At 28.9% G+C, this 21,364-nt stretch overlaps 1 protein-coding gene across 2 annotated transcripts; it reads right to left on the reverse strand.

Moving 5' to 3' along the window:
• Window positions 1-1,156: 1,156 nt before the first annotated feature.
• Window positions 1,157-20,794, reverse strand: tj (Maf family bZIP transcription factor traffic jam). 2 transcript variants are annotated; one of them, XR_015548259.1, is made up of 5 exons: window positions 20,711-20,794; window positions 15,304-15,862; window positions 13,457-13,782; window positions 12,365-12,802; window positions 1,157-3,202 (listed from the first exon to the last, which is right to left on the reverse strand). XR_015548259.1 is itself a non-coding variant. In XM_011058159.2 (4 exons), the coding sequence occupies exons 1-4, from the start codon at window positions 20,792-20,794 to the stop codon at window positions 12,437-12,439; spliced, it is 1,335 nt and encodes a 444-aa protein (XP_011056461.1). In that variant the 3' UTR covers window positions 9,751-12,436. The 2 variants fall into 2 exon arrangements, 1 of the variants encoding a protein (XP_011056461.1); XM_011058159.2 differs by lacking the exon at window positions 1,157-3,202 and having other exon boundaries at window positions 9,751-12,802.
• Window positions 20,795-21,364: the final 570 nt, after the last annotated feature.

Genomic DNA, 21,364 nt, shown 5'->3' on the forward strand with positions numbered 1-21,364 from the left:
ATATATATATATATATATATATTATAATTAAAGTCTAATAATTAAGTCGCAAATTTAAAAAATATTATATTATTAATTAAAATAATTAAAATATTATTATAAAGATTTCATATTTTATTATAAATGTATATTAAGAATTTTATTATCTATATAAATAATCTGTAGAACAACATACGTACATATTTAAAAAATATTATTCAATATATCATCGAACATCTCTTTGTATTCAATATCGTATACAATGCAAGTTTATAATTTGACTTTGAATTTAACATCCAAATTATACTTATCGAGCAATTTCACATGAAGACTATTTGTATTTTTATCACCCTGGAAACTCCCAAATTAAATAAGATTTCATTTTCACTTTAGATTTTAAAATACACAATCGACTTCTTAGCTGGTTCATGTATAAATATACATGTTGTTGGTAGTGTCTCGTACTACATGTACACTTGACGCAAGACTCGACCGTGTCTTTTGAATATTATTCTCAATAACAGAATTAATCAATTGTAAAAGGAAAGAAATATCAATGTACTTAAATAGAATGCAGTCATGCATTAAAATATAGCAAACAGTATAGTCATAAATTAATTTTTTGTTACTATGAATATAAAAATACTAAAATAAGGTCATCTAAAAATATTTTACACAATACGTTATATTTTATGTCACAATATGTAAAAATAAATTGTAAAATATCTTATATGAAGTATCCATAAATCCTCAACATTTTTATACATGAGCAATAATATAATAAATAGTTAGACTTAATTTGCATAAAAAAGTCATTCTTTAATTCTATTTATAAAAAATAATTATCAAATCTCCTTAATTTTTCTGCTTGCAAAATAATCGAATTTAGTATATAATACTCTTCTCCAAATTAACATTTACTCATTGCATAATTTCGCTTTTAAATTTTGCAAACGATTACATTAATCATTTCATACAAATTATTATGTAGAAAATAGATCAAATAATTGAAATTGTTTTTGTTGAAAATGAAAGAAATAAGGAAATAGTCAATAATAAAATATGTGTAATAAGATATATTAGTGATTTGGTTTTTTCTAAAATGCAACAGTGTACTAAAAAAAAGTATTAAGTTAATTCTCTTAATAATTTTTTAAATCGAATACTTTTTACACAATTTTATTTTTATGGATATTTTGTAAATGTTAAAGTAAAATAGCAAGAGTAATGATATAAGATAAAAAAATAATTAATAATGTATAAAATAGTTTACTCCGATATTTTGAAAGAAAATGTGGATTATCTCGTAATAGCTTTATTATTTATAACCTTAATAATTTTAAGATCAATTTTAATAAACTATATATTAGTTGATAGAATTATATATAGATAGAGTTGCTAATGACATAGCAATTATCATCATAATTATTATAATATGTAATTATAGTTACAAATATCAAAAGTTTTTTTCTCAGTGTACATGCAGCGAGTAATGATTAGTTAAAGTATCTATATTTATGTTATAAAAATAAAGGCAAACACTTCAAATAACTTATATATAGCGTTAAAGCTCTTTTTATATTTTTAAAAGATTTACATTAATTAAAATATATGTATATTTATATTTTATAGTTGTATATATCCAAAGTACAAAAAAAGAATTTAAGGCTAGACTGCATATGTATATGTTGGATTAAGCTAATTAATTTCACATTTCTTTCGAATTAAATGCAACATGTTGAATTAAAATAAATTAAATGTGATTTCATATATTTTTTACAACATTTATCCTTATGACATGCAATTTAATTTTTTTTATATAAAATCCCAAATTGCGTATAAAATAAAATATATAAAATAAAATAAATATCGAAATAGCAGTATTGTTATTTCAGTTCAGTATTGCAATCACTGTAATATAATTGCTATAATAGAAACAGTCTTCGATTTTGCGAGAGAAATACAAAAAGTCACAAAAATAAAATTGTAATTAATAGTTATTTATACAATTTTCCTGGTGAATTTGGTGACTTTTGCGAAGACATCATCGTTGTTACCCACTACAAATGATTCACGTCGTCCCTTTCGGCCGTTTGCAAAAGCGACTGGTGTCGCACTCAGTTCCTCTTAATAGGAACGGAGATCGTAACGTGGAAAAGCGAATAGTACTCCGCCACCCCGTGGCTGTTTGACTTAATTTTACGAGGGGTCGCTCGAAACGACAAGGGCAGCATCGGAAGGGTGGAATGCGCGGTAGCGACAGCGGTGGCGGTTTAGCAGATAAAAATTATTCGTTTAAAGTCAAGAGGTACGCTATAGAGTATAGTTAAGTTTCCCAGAGGAGTAAATTCTTCTCGCGCGTTTCTACGCAATAATAACTATAATTAAGTAAATAGTCGCGTCAGGCACTAAAATTTCGAGAAACTAAAGTGCAGACTTCTATACTGTACATAATTTTAAACTTCTCCTCTGAAGAGCTTTGACTTTGTTTAATCGCAGTAAGAGATGCAACGCTGCAAAATTTAATGAATATGATGTAGCAGATTTAAACTATTAAACTATGTCGCGATATCTTTTTTGTTATATAGTTTACAATTTGATTGATTTTAAGTGAAAGACTGTCGCGAAAAACATGTTTACCTAAAAATATCGTTATGATATCTTCCATTATAGTATCATTATAATATCATCAAGATACATGATATACAATATTATCCAAGGAAAGTGTTCAATTATAAAAATATTGATCGTAAATAATTGCATCGGATGTCGCAAGCCCTAACATTTCTTTTTACATACACCGAAAACACGAATGTAAGGAACATATACCAGATTTACGTCTCGCAAATTGAAAGAAAAAAGAAGTTAATCACTAAAATGAGAAACCGAGAATGCTGCCTTTTACTAGAGATCTTATTTTCTCGACGAAGAAGTATATATGTATATATGATGTGTACATACGTGTGTTCTATGCAAACAAAAAACACCTGATATTTATGGTCCAACTGATCGGCTACTCCATTCGCAGATCGGATCTCACTAAATCACCAGTCGGTATACGCCTAGGAAGGAACTAGCCGCATCTCCCCACAGTCCATGGATGGCTATAAGGTTTCGATGTTGCAATGATGCGAATGACGAAGGATGGAAGAGAAATCGATGAAAAGAAGTTAAAGTTCTATTCGGCCTACCCTTGGTATACCTTCTGAACAATGCGTCATATCTGAAAATATATCTACGAAATAAAGATCCATATATATATACATTGCGTAATATAGTATAATTGACACTTTTCAAAATGCACAATATAAAACTTGCACTATTTAGGAGAATAGAAATATTTTCATATAAATACAAGTTACAGAATAATTAATGTTCGTACTTTCGTCAGAATTATTATGTAATTATATTCTTTTTTTATTTAAAAAAGAACAAAATTTCAAGTAGTGAATACAGTAGTATTTCACGTAGTATCTTAAGTAACATTTTATTTGTATAAAAATGTATGTGACATACTGTTCATCTTTAAGTGTTTAAAAATTTAAAATAGCATACGCAATTGTCTTTTTTTAATATTTTAACACCAACTGATTTTAATTGTAAATAAAATATATTAAAAGATAAAAAATTAACTTTACTACTCATTTCAGAAAATTTCAGTAAAATTGTCAGTAAAAATATTTGTTATTGTTTTCAAAATTCAATTTTATTTGTTACGTTCAATATTAAATACTTATTCTTGTAAACATTGCGTGACATTTATTATCTAAACACGTACAGTATATCATATTTATAAAAATTATTTTTTTCAAAAATTTTTAAGTATTATATTGGGTTAGGTGAAAAATCTGTTTACAAGTTAGTAAAAAGACTTTTCCCCATCAATATCTTCGTTAAAAAAGATTAAAATTTAAATTTAAAAAAAGAGTTTTAAAGCTTGAAATTTCTACTTCCGAATGGTTATTATATTTTTTGAATTTACATTTGAAATTTTTATGTATAGAAAACTACGAGCTGAAAAAAATGAAAAACTTGTTTTCACTTTGTAAATCTGTGAAAAAAATTTGAACAAATTTTCAACTATCTGTTGTGAAAGCTTGAAGCTTTCCCTACAAAATCGTTTTTTAAAATTATTCCTATGATTTTTTTTGTTCTTGAGTTACTCGCGGATTAAGTATAGAAAAAGGAACATTCTGACTTTATTGCTCGTAACTCCGTTAAAAATCATCATATCGCAATTAAAAATACAGATTCTTAAAGTTAAAACGTTGCTCTATCAAGTATAATTATCAATTTTTTTTAAATAGAATGGATTGCTAAAAAAGTCTTTTTACTAATCTGTAAAGGAACTTTTTCCCTAACCAAATATTTTGAACTAAAATAAAATAGATATATTTGAAAATAAGAAAAAACTGTTGTAAAATAAAATACAATATTGTTAAACCATCATTGAGTATTCGGTCAATTCAAAACTGGGTCAAGGTAACTATTTTCTCGTAATCTGCTTATTCTCTTGTGACTCTGCAGATTTCATTCATTTGATGAACATCAAAATTTGTCGATAAATATATGTGTTACGTATGAGTGTGTATGAATGGGTATGTACATATGTATGTACATGTTACACGTCTCTATGTAAGTACATCCTATGTGCCGCGTCATCAACCATCGCAAACTTACATCGTCATCAGAAGTGAAAGATGCTGGCATCGCCAAATCTTTCCTTTCTCTGCCTTCTATACGTAGTGAGAGTAAACGTGACGTCACCGACTTAAAGCTGCCGAACGGAAGGAATACTATCGATTGATTCGTACTTTACGAACAGAGATTAGAAGCCAGTGAAACCATAAGTTTGTTTTTCTATGATATTACTCTTAAACAACGTACAAAAACAAAACATTTTTATGTAATTAATTAGCAATAATATAATCATTGTGAATAGCATAAATATTTACATCCTACAGTAATAAAAGTTTATACATAATCAAGTATAAATATATATAATTATACTATCCGGGAAAAAATAGTCATACGTGATCAATGTGATCATGTATGAGTCTTGACCTGACATACACAGTCATACATGATTATACTTGATCATATATGACTACAAATCATATCTGTTGCTTGATCGTTACGATTGTACAGAAATCGCTACTTCATGAACTTTATTCATGAACAGTGAATGTTAATTGATGGATGTAAATATACTATATGTACTATATACATATACTATACGTATCATATTGTTGGAAAGATGAAACACGTATAATTAAAATATATTTCATTCATAAATGAATCTGAAATAATTCTATTTCGGCAAAGAAAACTTGCAAGAGTAGTTGCAAAAATAGTATATAACCGGGTGCTAAAAATCTATGTATGAATGTACGATTACGTACCAAGAGTATACAAAGAATTACTGTATAGAATCGTATATGATTATGGATAGTCGTAAAATACTTGCATACATTCATGTACTGTTCTATACAAATCCATAATAATGTACATGTACTATACGAATATATGCACACTCAATCATTCATGATCATATACTAGCATTCGAAATTGTACATTATGTAATGCATGATTTTATATGCCCATGTATAATTATGTGCATGCATGGATCATTTTTTTCTCGGGTAGGTGTTTAGAATAAAGCGTTACAAATTTTTATCTCGGAAACAAAACATTTCAGAGAAAAATGTTTTATACGAAAGTTTTGTGAGGACTTCGAGGAGGACATGAGATGGTGCCATTGGTTTGATTTTGGGTAACGTCAAAGCAAGATTATATAGAATGTTTTAAATAAGACCCATTTTTTATCTATATGTTTTCTTTGTTTCATATAATCTTTGTACACTCACATATAATAGTTACGGGAAAAGACCGCATAGTGGACAGTATTAAATTTTAGCACAAATTTTTAATATTTTCATGGATGCAAAATGATAGTATAAATTTTTTAAGTATTTTATATTTGATATTTTAGAAGAAACTCGAAACGCGCGCATTTCAGCCAGCTTTAATTGCAGTATTACAGAAATAAAAGTATTTCTAACGGTTATTTTAAATTTTAAATTATTTATGTATTTTGTCATTATATAAAGCACGAAGTATTATATTCTTTTTATAATATTATTCTTCGGCTTCGTTGGAATAAACAGTTCGGAAGATTGGTCAACATTGGAAATCGTATTTACAATTACAATACATATGTATTTAAAATGAAACTATTTCAAATATTACCCTGATTATTATACATATTATATGTATATAATTATATGTACATATAATTGTACATTGAAAATTGATCGAAGCTATAATTAATCCAGTTTTATTGCTAAGCACATTTCAGAATACATATGATGATATGATTATAACTAAAAGAATACTTACTTGAAAAAAATTCATTGTTTTTTCAAACCGTCACCAATGTTCCAAGCCAAATCCATATCTAAGCTTTAGTTCGATCTCTATTGAAAATCTCTAGCACGTCAGGTTCACCTGAAACGTTGTTTCAAAAATGGACAAAAACGTGTCTTTTTTACACATTCCCAGCAAACCAAACCATGTAACATTGACGTATGTGTCATAGTACACAAATGTCGTGAATGTTACCTGCAACATTATCAGTATCATGAATGTTACATTCTGATATGGCTCTATGTCTGCAGCAACTTTGGAGAGTATCAGACATTTTTCACTAATATATTACTATAACATAGACATAGCACAAAAATATGCAAAGACGTATCAAGTCTGTCCCAAAAAATCCGACATTTGCGTATATCTTTGTCTTTGGGCATTCTCTCTATGGAAAATAGGCATTCAGTTAGGGAGGATCTTGAAGAATACCTTCACTAAGCGGCACGATCTAATAGCTGTTCAGTCCTTGAACGTATCATTTATTTCAGTAATGTATTATTACAACATGAAATATGTCACATATATAAATGTTAAATAGTTTTCTATATCTTGTGTGATCTCGATCTAAGATCACATATGATCACTATTATAGCTTTTTCAGATTCAAAAACTCAGAAAGAATTTCAAAAGGGCTTGGGAATTTCCAGGGGATCAGTCAATTAGATTTGCATACGCCTTCCTATAAAACTTCTAAGCGATTTTTTTCTTATGAGAAGTACGTCCATCTCGTGACGGAGTCATGTACTTACCTCTTATGTATAAATATATAATTTTTTTAAATATTATATTTGTTATACTTATATTATATATTTCCACGTACGTGTTTATGTAATGTTACGATGTTATGATAGAAAAGTATAACTAGATTTTTGATGATTAAAAAAAGTTCGGTTTTATCGATTAATGCTATTGGACAATTACTTATCTCCCTCTGTTTTTAATAATAAATCTCATTGAACTTATACATAGTTGTTTGCTTTATAATTAATATTTACTTTATCGGTCAACATACTTACGTCATGATATTAGACATTGCACTTGCTCTGCAAGTAAGTAAAAATTTAAATCATGACGCGCGTAGAATATAAATGATAACCAATAACGCAAAACTAATTTGTATAATTGTATATCATTTATGTAGTTTATATATATTATAAATAAGTATCGAATTTTGCACCTAATTATATTTATGAGCCATTTTTCGAGAATCTAGAAAAAATTGCACACTACGTATATGATTACATAAGATTTCGTATATGATCATATATTTCATATATTCATTATTTCCCATGTAGGGATGGGAACTGTTATTTTTGTCGTTACTTCCTGTAATAACAATTTGACAATGATGTTACAATGTTTTATGACGATAATTAACTAAAAGCTAATATTAAAAAAATTATTTTTTAATACTCGTCACCATTACTCGTTGTTTATTGAAAAAAGTTACTTGTAAGTAAGAGTTGAAGTATAACGAGTAAAAATAACGAATCAATGCGTTACAAATTCGAAAGTTTCCCAGCCTTTCATTATCATACCGTCATAAAAAGTTGCAATGTCAAATCGTTATTATAAAAGATAATAATAAAAGTAGTGGCATTTTCAGTTCGACAACAGTTGTAGTCATATGATTACAACTAAATTTATATTACTACTTATGTATATTAGTATTTAAATTAGTTCAATTTAATTTATTATACATTTTTTATATTTACAAAGAATATGTAAATATATTTATATGTAGAAACATTATCCGATATTTTTATCATCTTGTTTAATTGCTATACAGATAAAAATATAATATTATTGTAGAAAGAAAACAACAAAAAGAAGAAAAAGGAGAGAAACGTAAATTGTTTGAGATTTTCAGTTTCGTATTTTATAACTCATATTTGTTTTGTCAAATAATCTGTCGATCTATAGAACAAAGTGATAGGCAAGATAGTCAATGTAGTGAGCTGTATCGAAAGTATCGAAACAGGTGGGTTGACGAGGGGAAGAACTGAGGAACCTCGAGAACAAACCGGAAGTAAGATGAGCTTTATTGTCAAGTCACGCTGACATCGTGGCTTATCTCTATCTTCTACAATAATCCTTCTGCTTCAGAAGTTCCCTCCTTTACCCCTGTATATGACCACTCCATATTCACGTGGTTGCAAATATATGTTTATAAATGGAGAGATGAGAGAAATCTTTTACAAAAACAAATACAATCCTAAACTGAAAAGTTGAAGTATATTTTTATACATATTAAATTGCAGAACTAGGAACGTTACCTTAAAAAACTAACGTGTTATAACCGTTATAGTTACAAATAGTTGGATTTGTCCGGAAACTCTGATAAGAAACAAATCGTATGAAACATTTGTAACAAAACCCATTACGTCAAATGTCAGTCAAATAAACACGAATTCAATTATCAACTTTCAAAATCTTTTTTCTTGAAAATGAAACCTTGTCCGAAACAAAATTTATTCTATCATTTTGATTTAGTTAAATTATATAATTACTCCTTTTTAATACTATGTATTTCTGCTTGCACTGTATGATAGAAGAAATAAAATTTTTGAAAACACTTTCATTTTTTAAGTTAATTTATCCGTTTGAAATTACATAATACGTAAAATCGAAAATAAAGTATTTTAGAAAAACTTTATAATTAGATTACTTTATATCTGGATTTAATTAAGCAAAAGCTATTATAACAAGAGCTGTTAAACGAATCTGGTGAAACGGACAGTCAATCTGTCAACTTGACATGCGACGTCTGTTCGGAGATTCTGTGAGGGTCGAAAACGAGCCATTGTCAAACGACCCTTGTGGACAAGTCTATTAAATTCTCATTAGAACTTTATCCTCTTCCATGCCTGACAATCATTGAACGTAGCTTTCGCATGACAAAATCTGTTTCGATATCACTAGTGTCACGTACATAAAAAGTAATTCTTCCAATTATTTTCTTATCTTCATATCTGTCCTTTGCTCATCATATAGAAAGATTATATACCATATAATTAGAAATATGTCTATCTGATATCTTTAAAATACTATTTATTTTCATAACATTAGTAGAAATTTTAATTCCAATATTTGAATCACAGAGAGTTTAATTGTTATTTATCTGCAATTTAATAATATTTATACACACTAGCTATCCTTGAATTCATCCAAGATTTAACTTCTAATGTCTTGAATATTCACTATTTGTAAGCAATATTTCTAACAATAATTTCAAAGAATGGTAGAGTGATTCTAAATTTAAAAAATAATTCTTTATATCGCTCTCTGTCTATGCTATCTGTTGGGAAGTTGAACTTATAAATATTAAGAGAATGCTGGAGTGACGCTAATTATCTACCACAAATTACAAAATGCAACTAGAACTGCTCTTCGGATTAGTTTTACCAATTAGTGGCAAAATTTTTTTTACAGAATTAAATCATGCACGAGCAGAAAGCCCGGATATTGATTTCATATAGAAATCAAAGAAATTTCAATAGTATAAGGGAGCCAATCTCCGATGATCTTAATCTTAACATATATTGTCCAGGCTATAATCCTGAGTAACCTCCGATAGGTTTTAGCCATCGCTCATTATTCGTTAGAAAGTTATTAATAAAATAAATTTATGAAATAACGTCATATTTTTGCGGCATATAATATCAATCCTCCATCGTAAACGAAGATCATTTGTGTCCGTATGCGTTAAAAGCTTTTGTTCTGAGTTATAGTCTCAAAATGAAATTTCCATTCTTCCTTTTTGCAAAAATTGTGCAAAGTTAGCCTGTACATTGACCATCGTCTGGCGCCTTAAAAAATTTAATTCCTTCTTCAAAATTTTATCAAGATAAAGGCCATTACACATACAAAATTTTTAGTCGTAATTTAGTCGTAAGGTCTCAAGTAAATTGACTAATCACAATCAAAATTGCAATCTCACATTTCAATACACTCAACTGTGATTGGCCAATTTGCTTAGAGCCTTATGATTACGACTAAAATTTTTGTATGTGTAATGGCCTTAAGATATAATATATTGTAACACAAATTATTCAAAAACAACCCCGCTGAAGTCAATTTCTTTATTCTTCATTTAAAAATCGTTTTTGAAATATCAATGTGAACAGATTGATTAAATAGAAATGATAATAAAAAATGATTAAAAAAATGTAACTAAATACATTTTCTTGTTAATGTACATATGTATAGATTGACAATCCAGAAGAAATATATGATAGCTCCAGAATCCTCTGTATGAATTTGTAAAGGACGATTTTGGCAATCCCTGCTTTTGTTCTTTCTCTTGCTTCCTATCAAGCTGCGGGTTTCGAGACTAGGAAAGAGGTGAACGTATTGTTTACCGACGTTCCATCCCGATGGTTTCATCGCCGAACAGCGGTGTCAGCAGAAATGGCGTTGCAAATAAAGTGAGGGAAGCGGGAAAGATAGGTTCGTTCATAAAATCGCGTACTGCTTGCTCATGTTTCCAAGTAGCAAAGCTAGTTGACGTTTGCGCAGTTCAAAGATTTATTCGCTGTTATGATAGCAATTTCGATTTATTTAATGTATGATTTTGTATGCTCATATACATGCATGGATCATTTTTTCTGTGATAATATAATTATAATTTTATTTTATATAGTATTAATTTCGTATACATATATACATATGTATTGAAATTTATATGCATATGTTTCCATGAGAGAGATACATCTATTCTTTATCGGATCAACACATGTTTTCTGGGGGAGATAGCTATCTTTTCTATCGAATTATCCCATGTGTTATAAAATAACCATGATGTATAGTTTAATAAATAGAACTATTACGTTAAAGAATAAAAAGCGACAAATAAATTGGATAGTAGAGTGGAGGGTAATGATAATGTGAATGTAGACAGAACTTGTACGGCACAAAGTTACACAAAAGTTGCAACAACATTGCTGCAACATTGCAGATTTGTAGCAATATCGTTGCAAAATCTCTGCAATATTGCTACAAATTCTGTACTGTATGAGAAGGATTATAACCATATATTGAGAATGTGTCAGAAACAGTAACAGAAGCGATGAATAAAATTGAGTACATGATTGGTTTTAGATAATAAGAATCTTATTGGATCGTACATTTGAGAAAACTCAACAAATAGGAAATAGGAAATACTGGTTATGATGATCAAAGATAAATCTTTCAATGCTTAAATAATTTAATAGGAATTATTATATACTATATATGTACATGCATATATATCATATTTGTAGTCATTTGAACGAAAAAAAAAATTTATGATACCAATATTAAATTGCTTGTCACTTTAATTTATAAAATTACTACTTCAGTTTCGGTTTAAGACTGTGTTTCAAAACCGATAAATAATCGGCGCACAATTAGCTTGAACTAGAAATTATATAAATTTACAAGAAATATTATTAGGCACGAAGAATTGCCTTAATCGAATATAGTGTGTTTTTCACTAATGTATACTCCCATTAATTCATTTTCACTTAATATTGGATACATAATGCTTTGGTATCACCTCGATAATTATACAGTAACGTTGTCAAGTGTCCTTTTTGTATATACACTTGAATATTTAGTCATTTGATATATTTAGCTATCGTAAATGTACAGAGCATATTTATACGTAAATATATAGAGTGATTCCGGAAAATTTGTAACAAATTGAAAGAAGTGCTAGATCTGCGTTAATAATGTTCGATGGAACATAGCTTTAATTAGGTATCGTCGAGCCTAGATTATTTAACAAAAGCTGTTCAATTTAAGGAGATCTATCATCCCTTTAAATTTGTCACAATTATTCGAAATCATTGTATATAATACGTATAATGTACTCAATTAAATGAGATATTTCTGTCTTCCTAAATTTTGAGCAAGTGTTACATTGTGCATTGTAACGTACAGTCTATTATAATATTGCCGCTTTATAATTACTCACCAATAGAAGAATCCATCGACGCAACAAATGAGCTGTTCAAGTCCAACAAGCGCCTCCTCGGCGCTGTCGATGTCACAGATAGACTTCGGGACTCGCTGGTGCTGGTTGGTGTTGCTGTTGTTGTTGTGGATGTGGTTGCTGACTTTGAGTTTGATGTTGCTGCTGCTGTTGCTGTTGCTGCGTCATCTGCTGTTGATGATGATTATGATTGTGATTGTGATGATGACTCTGTCGCGTTCTCAACATATCGTATCTTTGCTTGTAAAGGTCGCGTTCCTGTTGAATCCGTGTTAGCTCGATCTTCGCACGTTGAAGTTCATTCTGCAAGTTCCGATTAGTGCTCTCAAGATCCTGCCGTTGCTGTAGCCGTTTGCTACGACAGTTCTGAGCGTAACCACGATTCTTTAACGTTCGTCGCTTTTGCTTCAGCCGCACCACCTTCACACACAATTGTAGATTTAATCATATATTTGAGCCTTTTCAACAACTTTATATTCTTAACATTCTTAATTTATGTTTTCTTAATCTTTTTTTCCTTAGCAGCATTTGTCACAAAATTATGTATAAAATAAAAAATCGAAACGATGTACGATTCAATGTATAGATATATTGTATAGATATTGTATAGGTATATAATAGATTATATACGTATGCATACGTATACATTATATTGTATATATAATAATAGCACACAATGAGTTTGCATTTTACGTAGGTGCTATTGTATAATCATAAAAATAATAACTAAGAATAAGAAAGTTATTTGACTTCAATATATTTGGAACAAAAAAAGTCTGATTATTATAATTAGTATATTAACTTATCAAAATTTTACAATAAGAATGAAAACCGATATAATTTTATTGTGCTTAAAATAGATAGACAGATAATTATCCTCATGCATATTGATTTCATATTAAAAAAATAAAGCGTAAAAAATTAAATTATACCAGTTTTAGTTATTGTAAAAGACTGTTAAGGTTTATTCATTCAGGTCGATATTCATTAGTTTAAATTCTTGATTTGAAACATCGGTCCCGAGATTTCCAAAATAATTTTGCTACACAAATAGAAAACAAAAGAATCATTCACCTGTTCTCGTGGACAACCATGGAGACGTTTGTTGAGTTCGCGTACAGAAAGTGACATCAAAAGTTCATCATCCATGAGTTCCTCTTGAGGATTCGTACCGTTACAATTAGAGTACAGGCCGTTACCAGAACGATGAGCTGGAGTGGGCCCACCGGCGCCGCAAGAACTCACGGAGCATACGCTCAACGGTCTGCCCGGTTGTATTGCTAAACCTTGTATGCTATCCTCCATCCCCTGCATCACACTCCCGCCCGCGGGAAGCATTCCTCCTCCTGTACCTGGACCACTGTAATACTCTAGATGACTTGACATTGCCAGGTATCCACCTGCGACAACAATATCCATGTGGCAAATTCAAAACACGTTAGAAAAAGTAACACATTGGAAAATGACGAAATATTGAGAAATAAGAAAAGTGAATATAGTTTTCACAATTTCGGTATCCAATTTTTTATATATAAAAAAAATAATTATTATAGATAATTATATCATATTAATACAATAGAAAAATTTTCCTTTACATTTCATGCTAGGAATGATCCTGTATATATATTACACACACACACACACACATATATATATATATATATATATATATATATATATATACATATAGGGTGTTTCTTAAATAGAGGACACTAATCATATAGCGTTATTCCTGATTAAAATTGAGTCAAAAAGTCCTCTACAATTTTGCAATTTTCGCAATGGTTGACGAAATATTAATTTCTAAATATTACCGAATAAACACATATTCAGCTACCCAACTATTAACTGTCGCGAAAATTGCAAAATTGCAAATGGTAGAGAACTTTTTGATTCAATTTTTCATCAGGAATAGCATTATGTGATTTGGCAATCGCTTACTCAGTAATCTTTAGAAATTAATATTTCGTCAACCATTATGATAACTGTTGGGTGAAGCTTCTTCAAATATTATTACTTTGGTGGTTGATTTCTATTCCTTAATTAATAGTTTGCGTATGTCCTACATATGTTGAATCGCAATTTAAACTCTTTAAAATCTATCCCTAACTACGTTAGAACGTGACTATAGGTAGATAAGGGATCTTAAAGTTTACATTAATAAATATTGAATTTATTGATATGAGAAAAAAATTAATTTAAATATAAGAACTTTGTTTTTTAAATTGAATAAGTTTATTAGCAATTTTAAAACTAAATAGAATTGTAAAATAATTAACCTTATATGTCTCACAAAATCATAAGATTGACTATTTTTATTGAACTAAACAAATTTAGGAAACAATTTTCTTTTTATAATAAAAAAATAAAATGAAATAGACAATTATCAAGAATATATTGCAAATATTTTATCCACGACAAACAATTCAGAAGGAAAGTATTTTTAGGGATATATGTAATTATACATCTTTTTTCTACCCCTAAAATAAATAGATTACGTTTCCAAAGGTTGACTATTTACTTTGAAATTATCAAATTACCACTATATTGAATTAATCTTAATAAAGGATGTGTATTTTCATCGAAATCGACAAATAGTTTATATCGCGAATTGCTTTATTTTTTATGTGAATGTTTGTTCGCCAAAGCTTATAAATTGTTAATAAACAGTTTGCAACAAGTTGTTATTTTTTGTTTGATTGCTATTTGTAAACAGTTTGTTAAACATTTTTTCTAGAAGCGATAAGATAAAAAAGCGACAAACAAAATAAACATTGATGTAAACAACATATTTAATTTTCGCAGATATTCAACAGTTGATTACGAACTTTTCGTATGCAATGTTTGCAAATAATATTTAGCGGATAAATAAATTTTTTTCCTTTTCGAAAAATGAATTTATTGATCGTTATTATACTTACTAGCGTGCCTAGTATGTCGCGGAAGATGTTGCAACTCCTGGAAATGATGATGCGCTGGTGTTGCTGACCAAGACTCATGATGAGTCTCCGGAGTTTGCTCTTGAGGACAGTGGGGTCTCAGGTCCAGCGGTTCTTGTCTCAATGACTGCGTCAGCCAACCCATACCACCTGTACCCACTTGCATCTCTTCCTGTACCAATGCTGCTGGTTGCTGCAGCTGCAGCAATATACCACCACGGTCGCGAAGATCACGAGCATCACGGGAATCTCGATCGCTGCGGTGAAGTTGCAATGGCGGTGGAGATGTCGATACAGGCGGCGTGTCCGGCGGCGTGCCCGGATGTGACAGCGTGGTGAGATGCGCCGCGGCACCAGGCGGTGCCTTTACCAAGACGCCATGTTGCACTTGAATATGGGGCTGACCATACAGTGGATGCGGTTGTTCTAACTCGTGCGCGGGCGGCGTTAATGGTGCCAGAGTCAATCCTTGCGATTGCACTTGTCCCGGAAGCTGTACAACGCTACCATTTACCATTACTGTCGGTGAACCCATTCGTACCTGCGAAATGTTAATTTTTACCGATATCAACAATGATTATAATCGAGGACACAATAGTCGATTAATAAGCAAAAAATTTAAGTTCCTCATTTTATCTGTATTAGTACTCTCTCAAGTGTTAAGGTTGATCCATGGGACCATACGAAAAAAAAAAACAAATCGCTATATCTGTCTCATTTTCAATATTTTCATAAAGGCTGATTTATATAACTTTAATTAATAAAACATAGATTCATAAAACTCCTGTGTTTTTGTTCCAGTTTTTTTAAATCAAAGTCCTAGGGACCAACCTCAGTGAAAGTCACAGTATCTACTATTTTATTTCAGTACTTAAAGATTATAATAAATAATAAAAAATATATTCATTTCTTTTATGATATTAAAAGATCTGTAAATAATGTGGTAGCTAATGAACTTATTTCTTTTTAACTCTTTGTATCATGAATTTTTGTACGAGATCAATTATTTTTTGAAACTTGAATCAGAGAATTTTTTAAATATCACTGATTATAAATCAAAAGTTTAAAATTTTAATGGCTGATTCAATATGGTGAACAAATAATTCAAATAATTTTTAGTAAAATGTTTAGTATTTTATTATATATAAAAATAAATTATTTAATAAGAATAGGTTTTAGCAATAACCTCAAATGTAGCGACCAAAATACTAAAAAAACTAAGTTTTAAAATAATAAGATTATTTTTTTCATTTTCCGTAGCAATCCGTATGGTTCCGTCATTTTGGATTTTAAAATTTGGAAATTTTGATCTCACATTAGTGTAGTTCAGTAATTCAAATAATCTAGAACATCATTATAAAAGATATTCAAACTATTTTGTTTACATTCGATCTTTCCATATTTATCAATTTAATAAAAAAAGACAACGTATCAAATAAATCTGAAAAAATTTTAAAAGATATTCTATAGGATATCCTAAATAAATACTTAAATTGCCATTTTGATATTAATAATAGTTTATTAAAAAATGTATTTTTTAAGTATAAATTTTTACTACTTTAGTTATAGTAATTACGTAAATAAGAATTTAGAGTTGCCTACTTTTTTAAATACTTTTTCATCTTCTAGATTTCTAACGAAAAAGTACGATTAATAATTTAATGTCATCAAAATAATTAAAAACTGAGCGGAAAAAGATGCAACTCTGAGAGTTCCATTATGACACAAAAGATTAAGCGCAAAAAATTGCCTATCATATTGCTTCTTTCGCAAATTTTCGTGTCTTGTTTGCAGTTCTTAGTTTTCTATAATCGCGACTGCTAATATTACAATTCTCTAGAATCATTTGTAATCGAAAGTATTTTTTTGAACGATTTTCAATATTATCTACTTAAATAAAAATATTACAATTCAGACTTTGCGCTGCAATTCATATTTTCGTGTCTTTGTTCATAGGACACATAGAGGAATTAAGATATTTTTATTATGTAATAAAAATCTCAGCTAAAACATAAAGATTATAGATATCTATTACGAATTCGATTGATCTAGATGTTATCAGGATATCGTAATTGATGTAAATAAAGAGATAATCTTAAGATATCGTATCGAATAGAAATCTGTCAGCCGTTACGAGCGAAGGACGATTATATCCCTCTTGTGAAAAGAAATAACATTGGTCATCTCTTTTATTTTGCCAAAACAAGTGAAAATTAGTCTTATTGTTTTCAATATCACTTAGATATTACAGATAGGGCCGTCTGAACATTTCATTTATGATAAGAATATTTCTGAATTATTTTCTTTTTTTCCTGATCTGTTACAGGAATTGACAATACAAATAAATAATAGCCAAATAAAAAGCGATCAATATTTAAAACTTTGTTTTATTTAATATTGTAAAGCGAAAGTTAAAATAATTAAAAAATCTAAACGTTACGATAGCATTTTACATTTTTGTCGCTTAATAAAATATGTATTTACAATTATTTCAAATAAATCACAATTTTATACACTGCTCAACAAAAAAATAAGGAACATTCTTAAATTGCTCAAAATTTTCATACAAATGTATCATACAATTTTCAAATAACTGAATCTCGATAAAAAATCATAACAGACAAAAAATAAAGAAGCATTTAAAAGCTTGAAACCTGTTAATTTTAACATGCTTTTGTTTCCCAAAAATGCCGTTTTTTTCACAAAATTTTTATCTTTATGCAATTCTGTATTTTGAAGGTTGAAATTTGATATTATTAAATTGTTGATTTTTTTCTTATACAAATGTTCTAGAAATAAGTATATATAATATTCAATGCTATAATATCTTATACATTGTTGCAAAATTATAATTTTTTTCCCTATAGGCTTTTTTTTTTAGAAAACACTTTCCCGGGTATGCGACTCGAAGAAATTGCCTTTTCGAATATCCGATCGGATACTGGATATCCGATGTTACATTCTGTTCGAATATCTGATATCTGATATCCAGTAATTTTGCGATCCGGTGCATCCTTATTAAATACTACAAAATGCTTTTTAAATCATTTTCTTATGATTTTTTTGACCTGGTCGTTTTTAATTCTTATCGCGCAAACGGGAGTAAAATTATATATAAATCTTTCATTTAGAATAGTTACGAAAATATTACATTAATTTTTTAATATTTTTTGAATCATTTAATTCATTAAAAAAAACACACTGTTCGTTAACAACCTCCGTCTACATTATTAAGTAAGAACGTTTGCACGATAAGGATTAAATTTCTACAGAATTGAACTGAAAAAAATTTTTTAATAATTAATTTTTCGATAGTTTTTCGTTAAATTTTAACATTCGTTGTAAGCTGTACAAGTTTAACTTCAATGTCGCATAATTTGATCAAATTCTACTTTTTTGTAAAAGTATTAAATTAAAAGAATTTTTTTTCAAGCTACATACTGTTTAATGTATGTAATTTTGAGAAACATAGCAATGTGATTTTTATTAAGATATAAAATTGTAAAAATATTTTGATATAAACGGTCAATGACAGGTTGAAATATAAGATTTTAAATGCTTTTATTTTATTTTTTTTGCAATTTTTGATTTTTCACCGAATTTCGATGATCTGAAAATTGTGCAATTTAGTGTTTTGAAAGTATTCTTTATTTATTATTTAATACCATAAAATGGTAATTTCAAATATTCAATTCAGTATCATTAAAATATTTTAATTAAAAGTTTTGATTAAACTGTTATTCATTTTTCTAGTAAAGGTCATTGCATTATTATATATAAAAAAGTTAATGTGTAAATGCGAATTTTTATTTTAATCGATCGTATACTTGATTACTTAATCATTATAGCTTGTAATTATTCTCTATTTCCATTAAATAATGAAATGGACGTTAACGAGGCGGTATTAAATAAATGTTATGTTTTAAAAAAAAATTAGACACGTTATTATGCTATGTCGAGTGTAAGCACTTTTTCAGGAGAGCAATCATGTATCAACGTCAACTTGCAAAATCATTATTTATTTTATTTACATATAATAGATAACGAAACACGTTTCGCTCATATATGTAAACTATGTTTATACTACACATTGCATACTACACTCGTGATGATAATATAATAACTATATTTATACATATAACGTATATTACATTTTATCTTGTTTTCTTTTTTAGGACGATATAATCCAGTAACGAGATAATTATGCGGAGATTCTAGCGAAATCATCTTTCACTTGTGATTATTTGAAAATATTTTCTGGTCTCTTCTGAGTGAGAATGAAAATTCTAAAAAGATTATCCCAAATGTTTTCAATCCTCAATGCAAGGTATCATTATAATTAAAAATCAAATAGCAGAATTTATTAAAACAACTCGTCCGAGCTTTAATAGCAATTAACTTGCACTAACAATTGTCACATCTTATTTATTGCAAATATGCATAAAAATTATTATTATTCTGTATCTTTAATAATATCTAAAATCTGACATACTGATTTTTAGATATTATTTTGTATTTAGATATTATTGAAGTATTTTTGGTTTAATGACATCTTAATTCGTAGACACACTTGATGTACATTACTGATAACATTATTGTTATATATAGTAGCTATTTATTTGTGTAAAGTATGGTTTCAATTATAAGTGATATGAGAATAGAACATCAAGCTCGTAATGTGTATAAATTATGAATATGTCAGAACTCATAAGTCTCTTTAAAATATCTGTAATTTTTAAAAACTTTTATTTTTATATCTGATACATTGCATCCGCTATTTCAAATTCTAAGATTAAAAAATTCTAACGTCATACGTTTAAAATAAAAAATTTTACAATTCATATGAATTTTGCCACATAGACTGATTTATATTTAACATAAGAATGTTACAAATGGCTCTTAATGATCATTCCTCTTAAAAATAATATACTAATTAAATGTATAATATAATTAGTATAAATAATATTTTGTAATTAATATAAATATGACAATATAAGGAGTCATTTAGTATCAAAGATATCTAAAACTTGTCTAAAAAGTTTATATTGCAATTTTTTTCTCACTTTTTTCTTGTCTCTTACACGTTTTATTTTCCAATGATCATGACTTTTTTGAAGATTTCAAAAGAAGTAGAAGTGAATTTTCAAGAAAATTTTCTTTTTTTATAATTGATCTTCAAAACTTCTTCCTACTTGCTTCTGTTATTAATTCTAAAAGAGACGTAAACTGACTGAATTGTGTGTGACTTATTCAATATACATTAAATCTATATGCGAATATTTATTCGTAAAGAAATATATAATAGGATTAGATATACTTCTTTTTAAAACGAGTCGGTTTTACTTTTATGTTAGAAACATGCCAGTATATTCTATTCTTATGCGCTCACCTCTCGTTTAACATCAGCAGGATCCAAATGATCGAGGACGAACTCCTGCACGTACTCTCTTGCCAGATGATCCTCAGCTTCCATCTTTACCTCGTCGACTTCTACCTCCACCTCCTCTACCGTATTAGTTGCAGTTGCATACGTGATCGTCTCTTGTCCGTCGCCACTGCCACCGCCACCTCCGCCACCACCAACTCCGCCACCACTTGAGCAATTCGTCACTGTTGTTTGTTGCGTCGTGACCACCTTTTCTGATTAAACACTTTGCGATTTCTTTACTAAATATCCTGGCAAGGGAGAAACTAGACGAACGATGTACTGAAATGACAATCCGCTTCGCTGTAATAAGCCCAAGCTTCGATGAGAGTCTTCCCTCGATAAATTGAAGCGAATCACAAAAGGTTGGTTGTATTAAAGAGAAAATTGGATGCCAAGCGGATCTACCGGTCGCAATGTATTCTAAACTATCATCAATGCGTACCAGCCTCGTAATTCTGTCTTTGATCGTATCTCCGACTCAGCCCAATCCTGATCCTCTTTCTTATTTCAATTTTACTTGCAATTTGAACACAGATTTCTGATGTTACGAGGAGATTATTTTACGTATGATATGTACCGGCTGCGCACATTTTTCAACGATAATAATGAATAGAT

This window comes from Acromyrmex echinatior, chromosome 19 (assembly GCF_024713525.1).
Source record: "Acromyrmex echinatior isolate Ae372 chromosome 19, ASM2471352v2, whole genome shotgun sequence".
Classification (NCBI taxonomy): Eukaryota; Metazoa; Arthropoda; class Insecta; order Hymenoptera; family Formicidae; genus Acromyrmex; species Acromyrmex echinatior.

Bases quoted from the DNA above. Each gene is read 5' to 3' on its own strand.
- tj (XM_011058159.2), bottom strand. From the start codon at position 20,794: ATGGAAGCTGAGGATCATCTGGCAAGAGAGTACGTGCAGGAGTTCGTC. The intron at 15,863-20,710 runs GTGAGCGCATAA...AACATTTCGCAG, and splicing joins CTGCTGATGTTAAACGAGAG to GTACGAATGGGTTCACCGAC. The intron at 13,783-15,303 runs GTAAGTATAATA...TTGTTGTCGCAG, and splicing joins GCGACATACTAGGCACGCTA to GTGGATACCTGGCAATGTCA.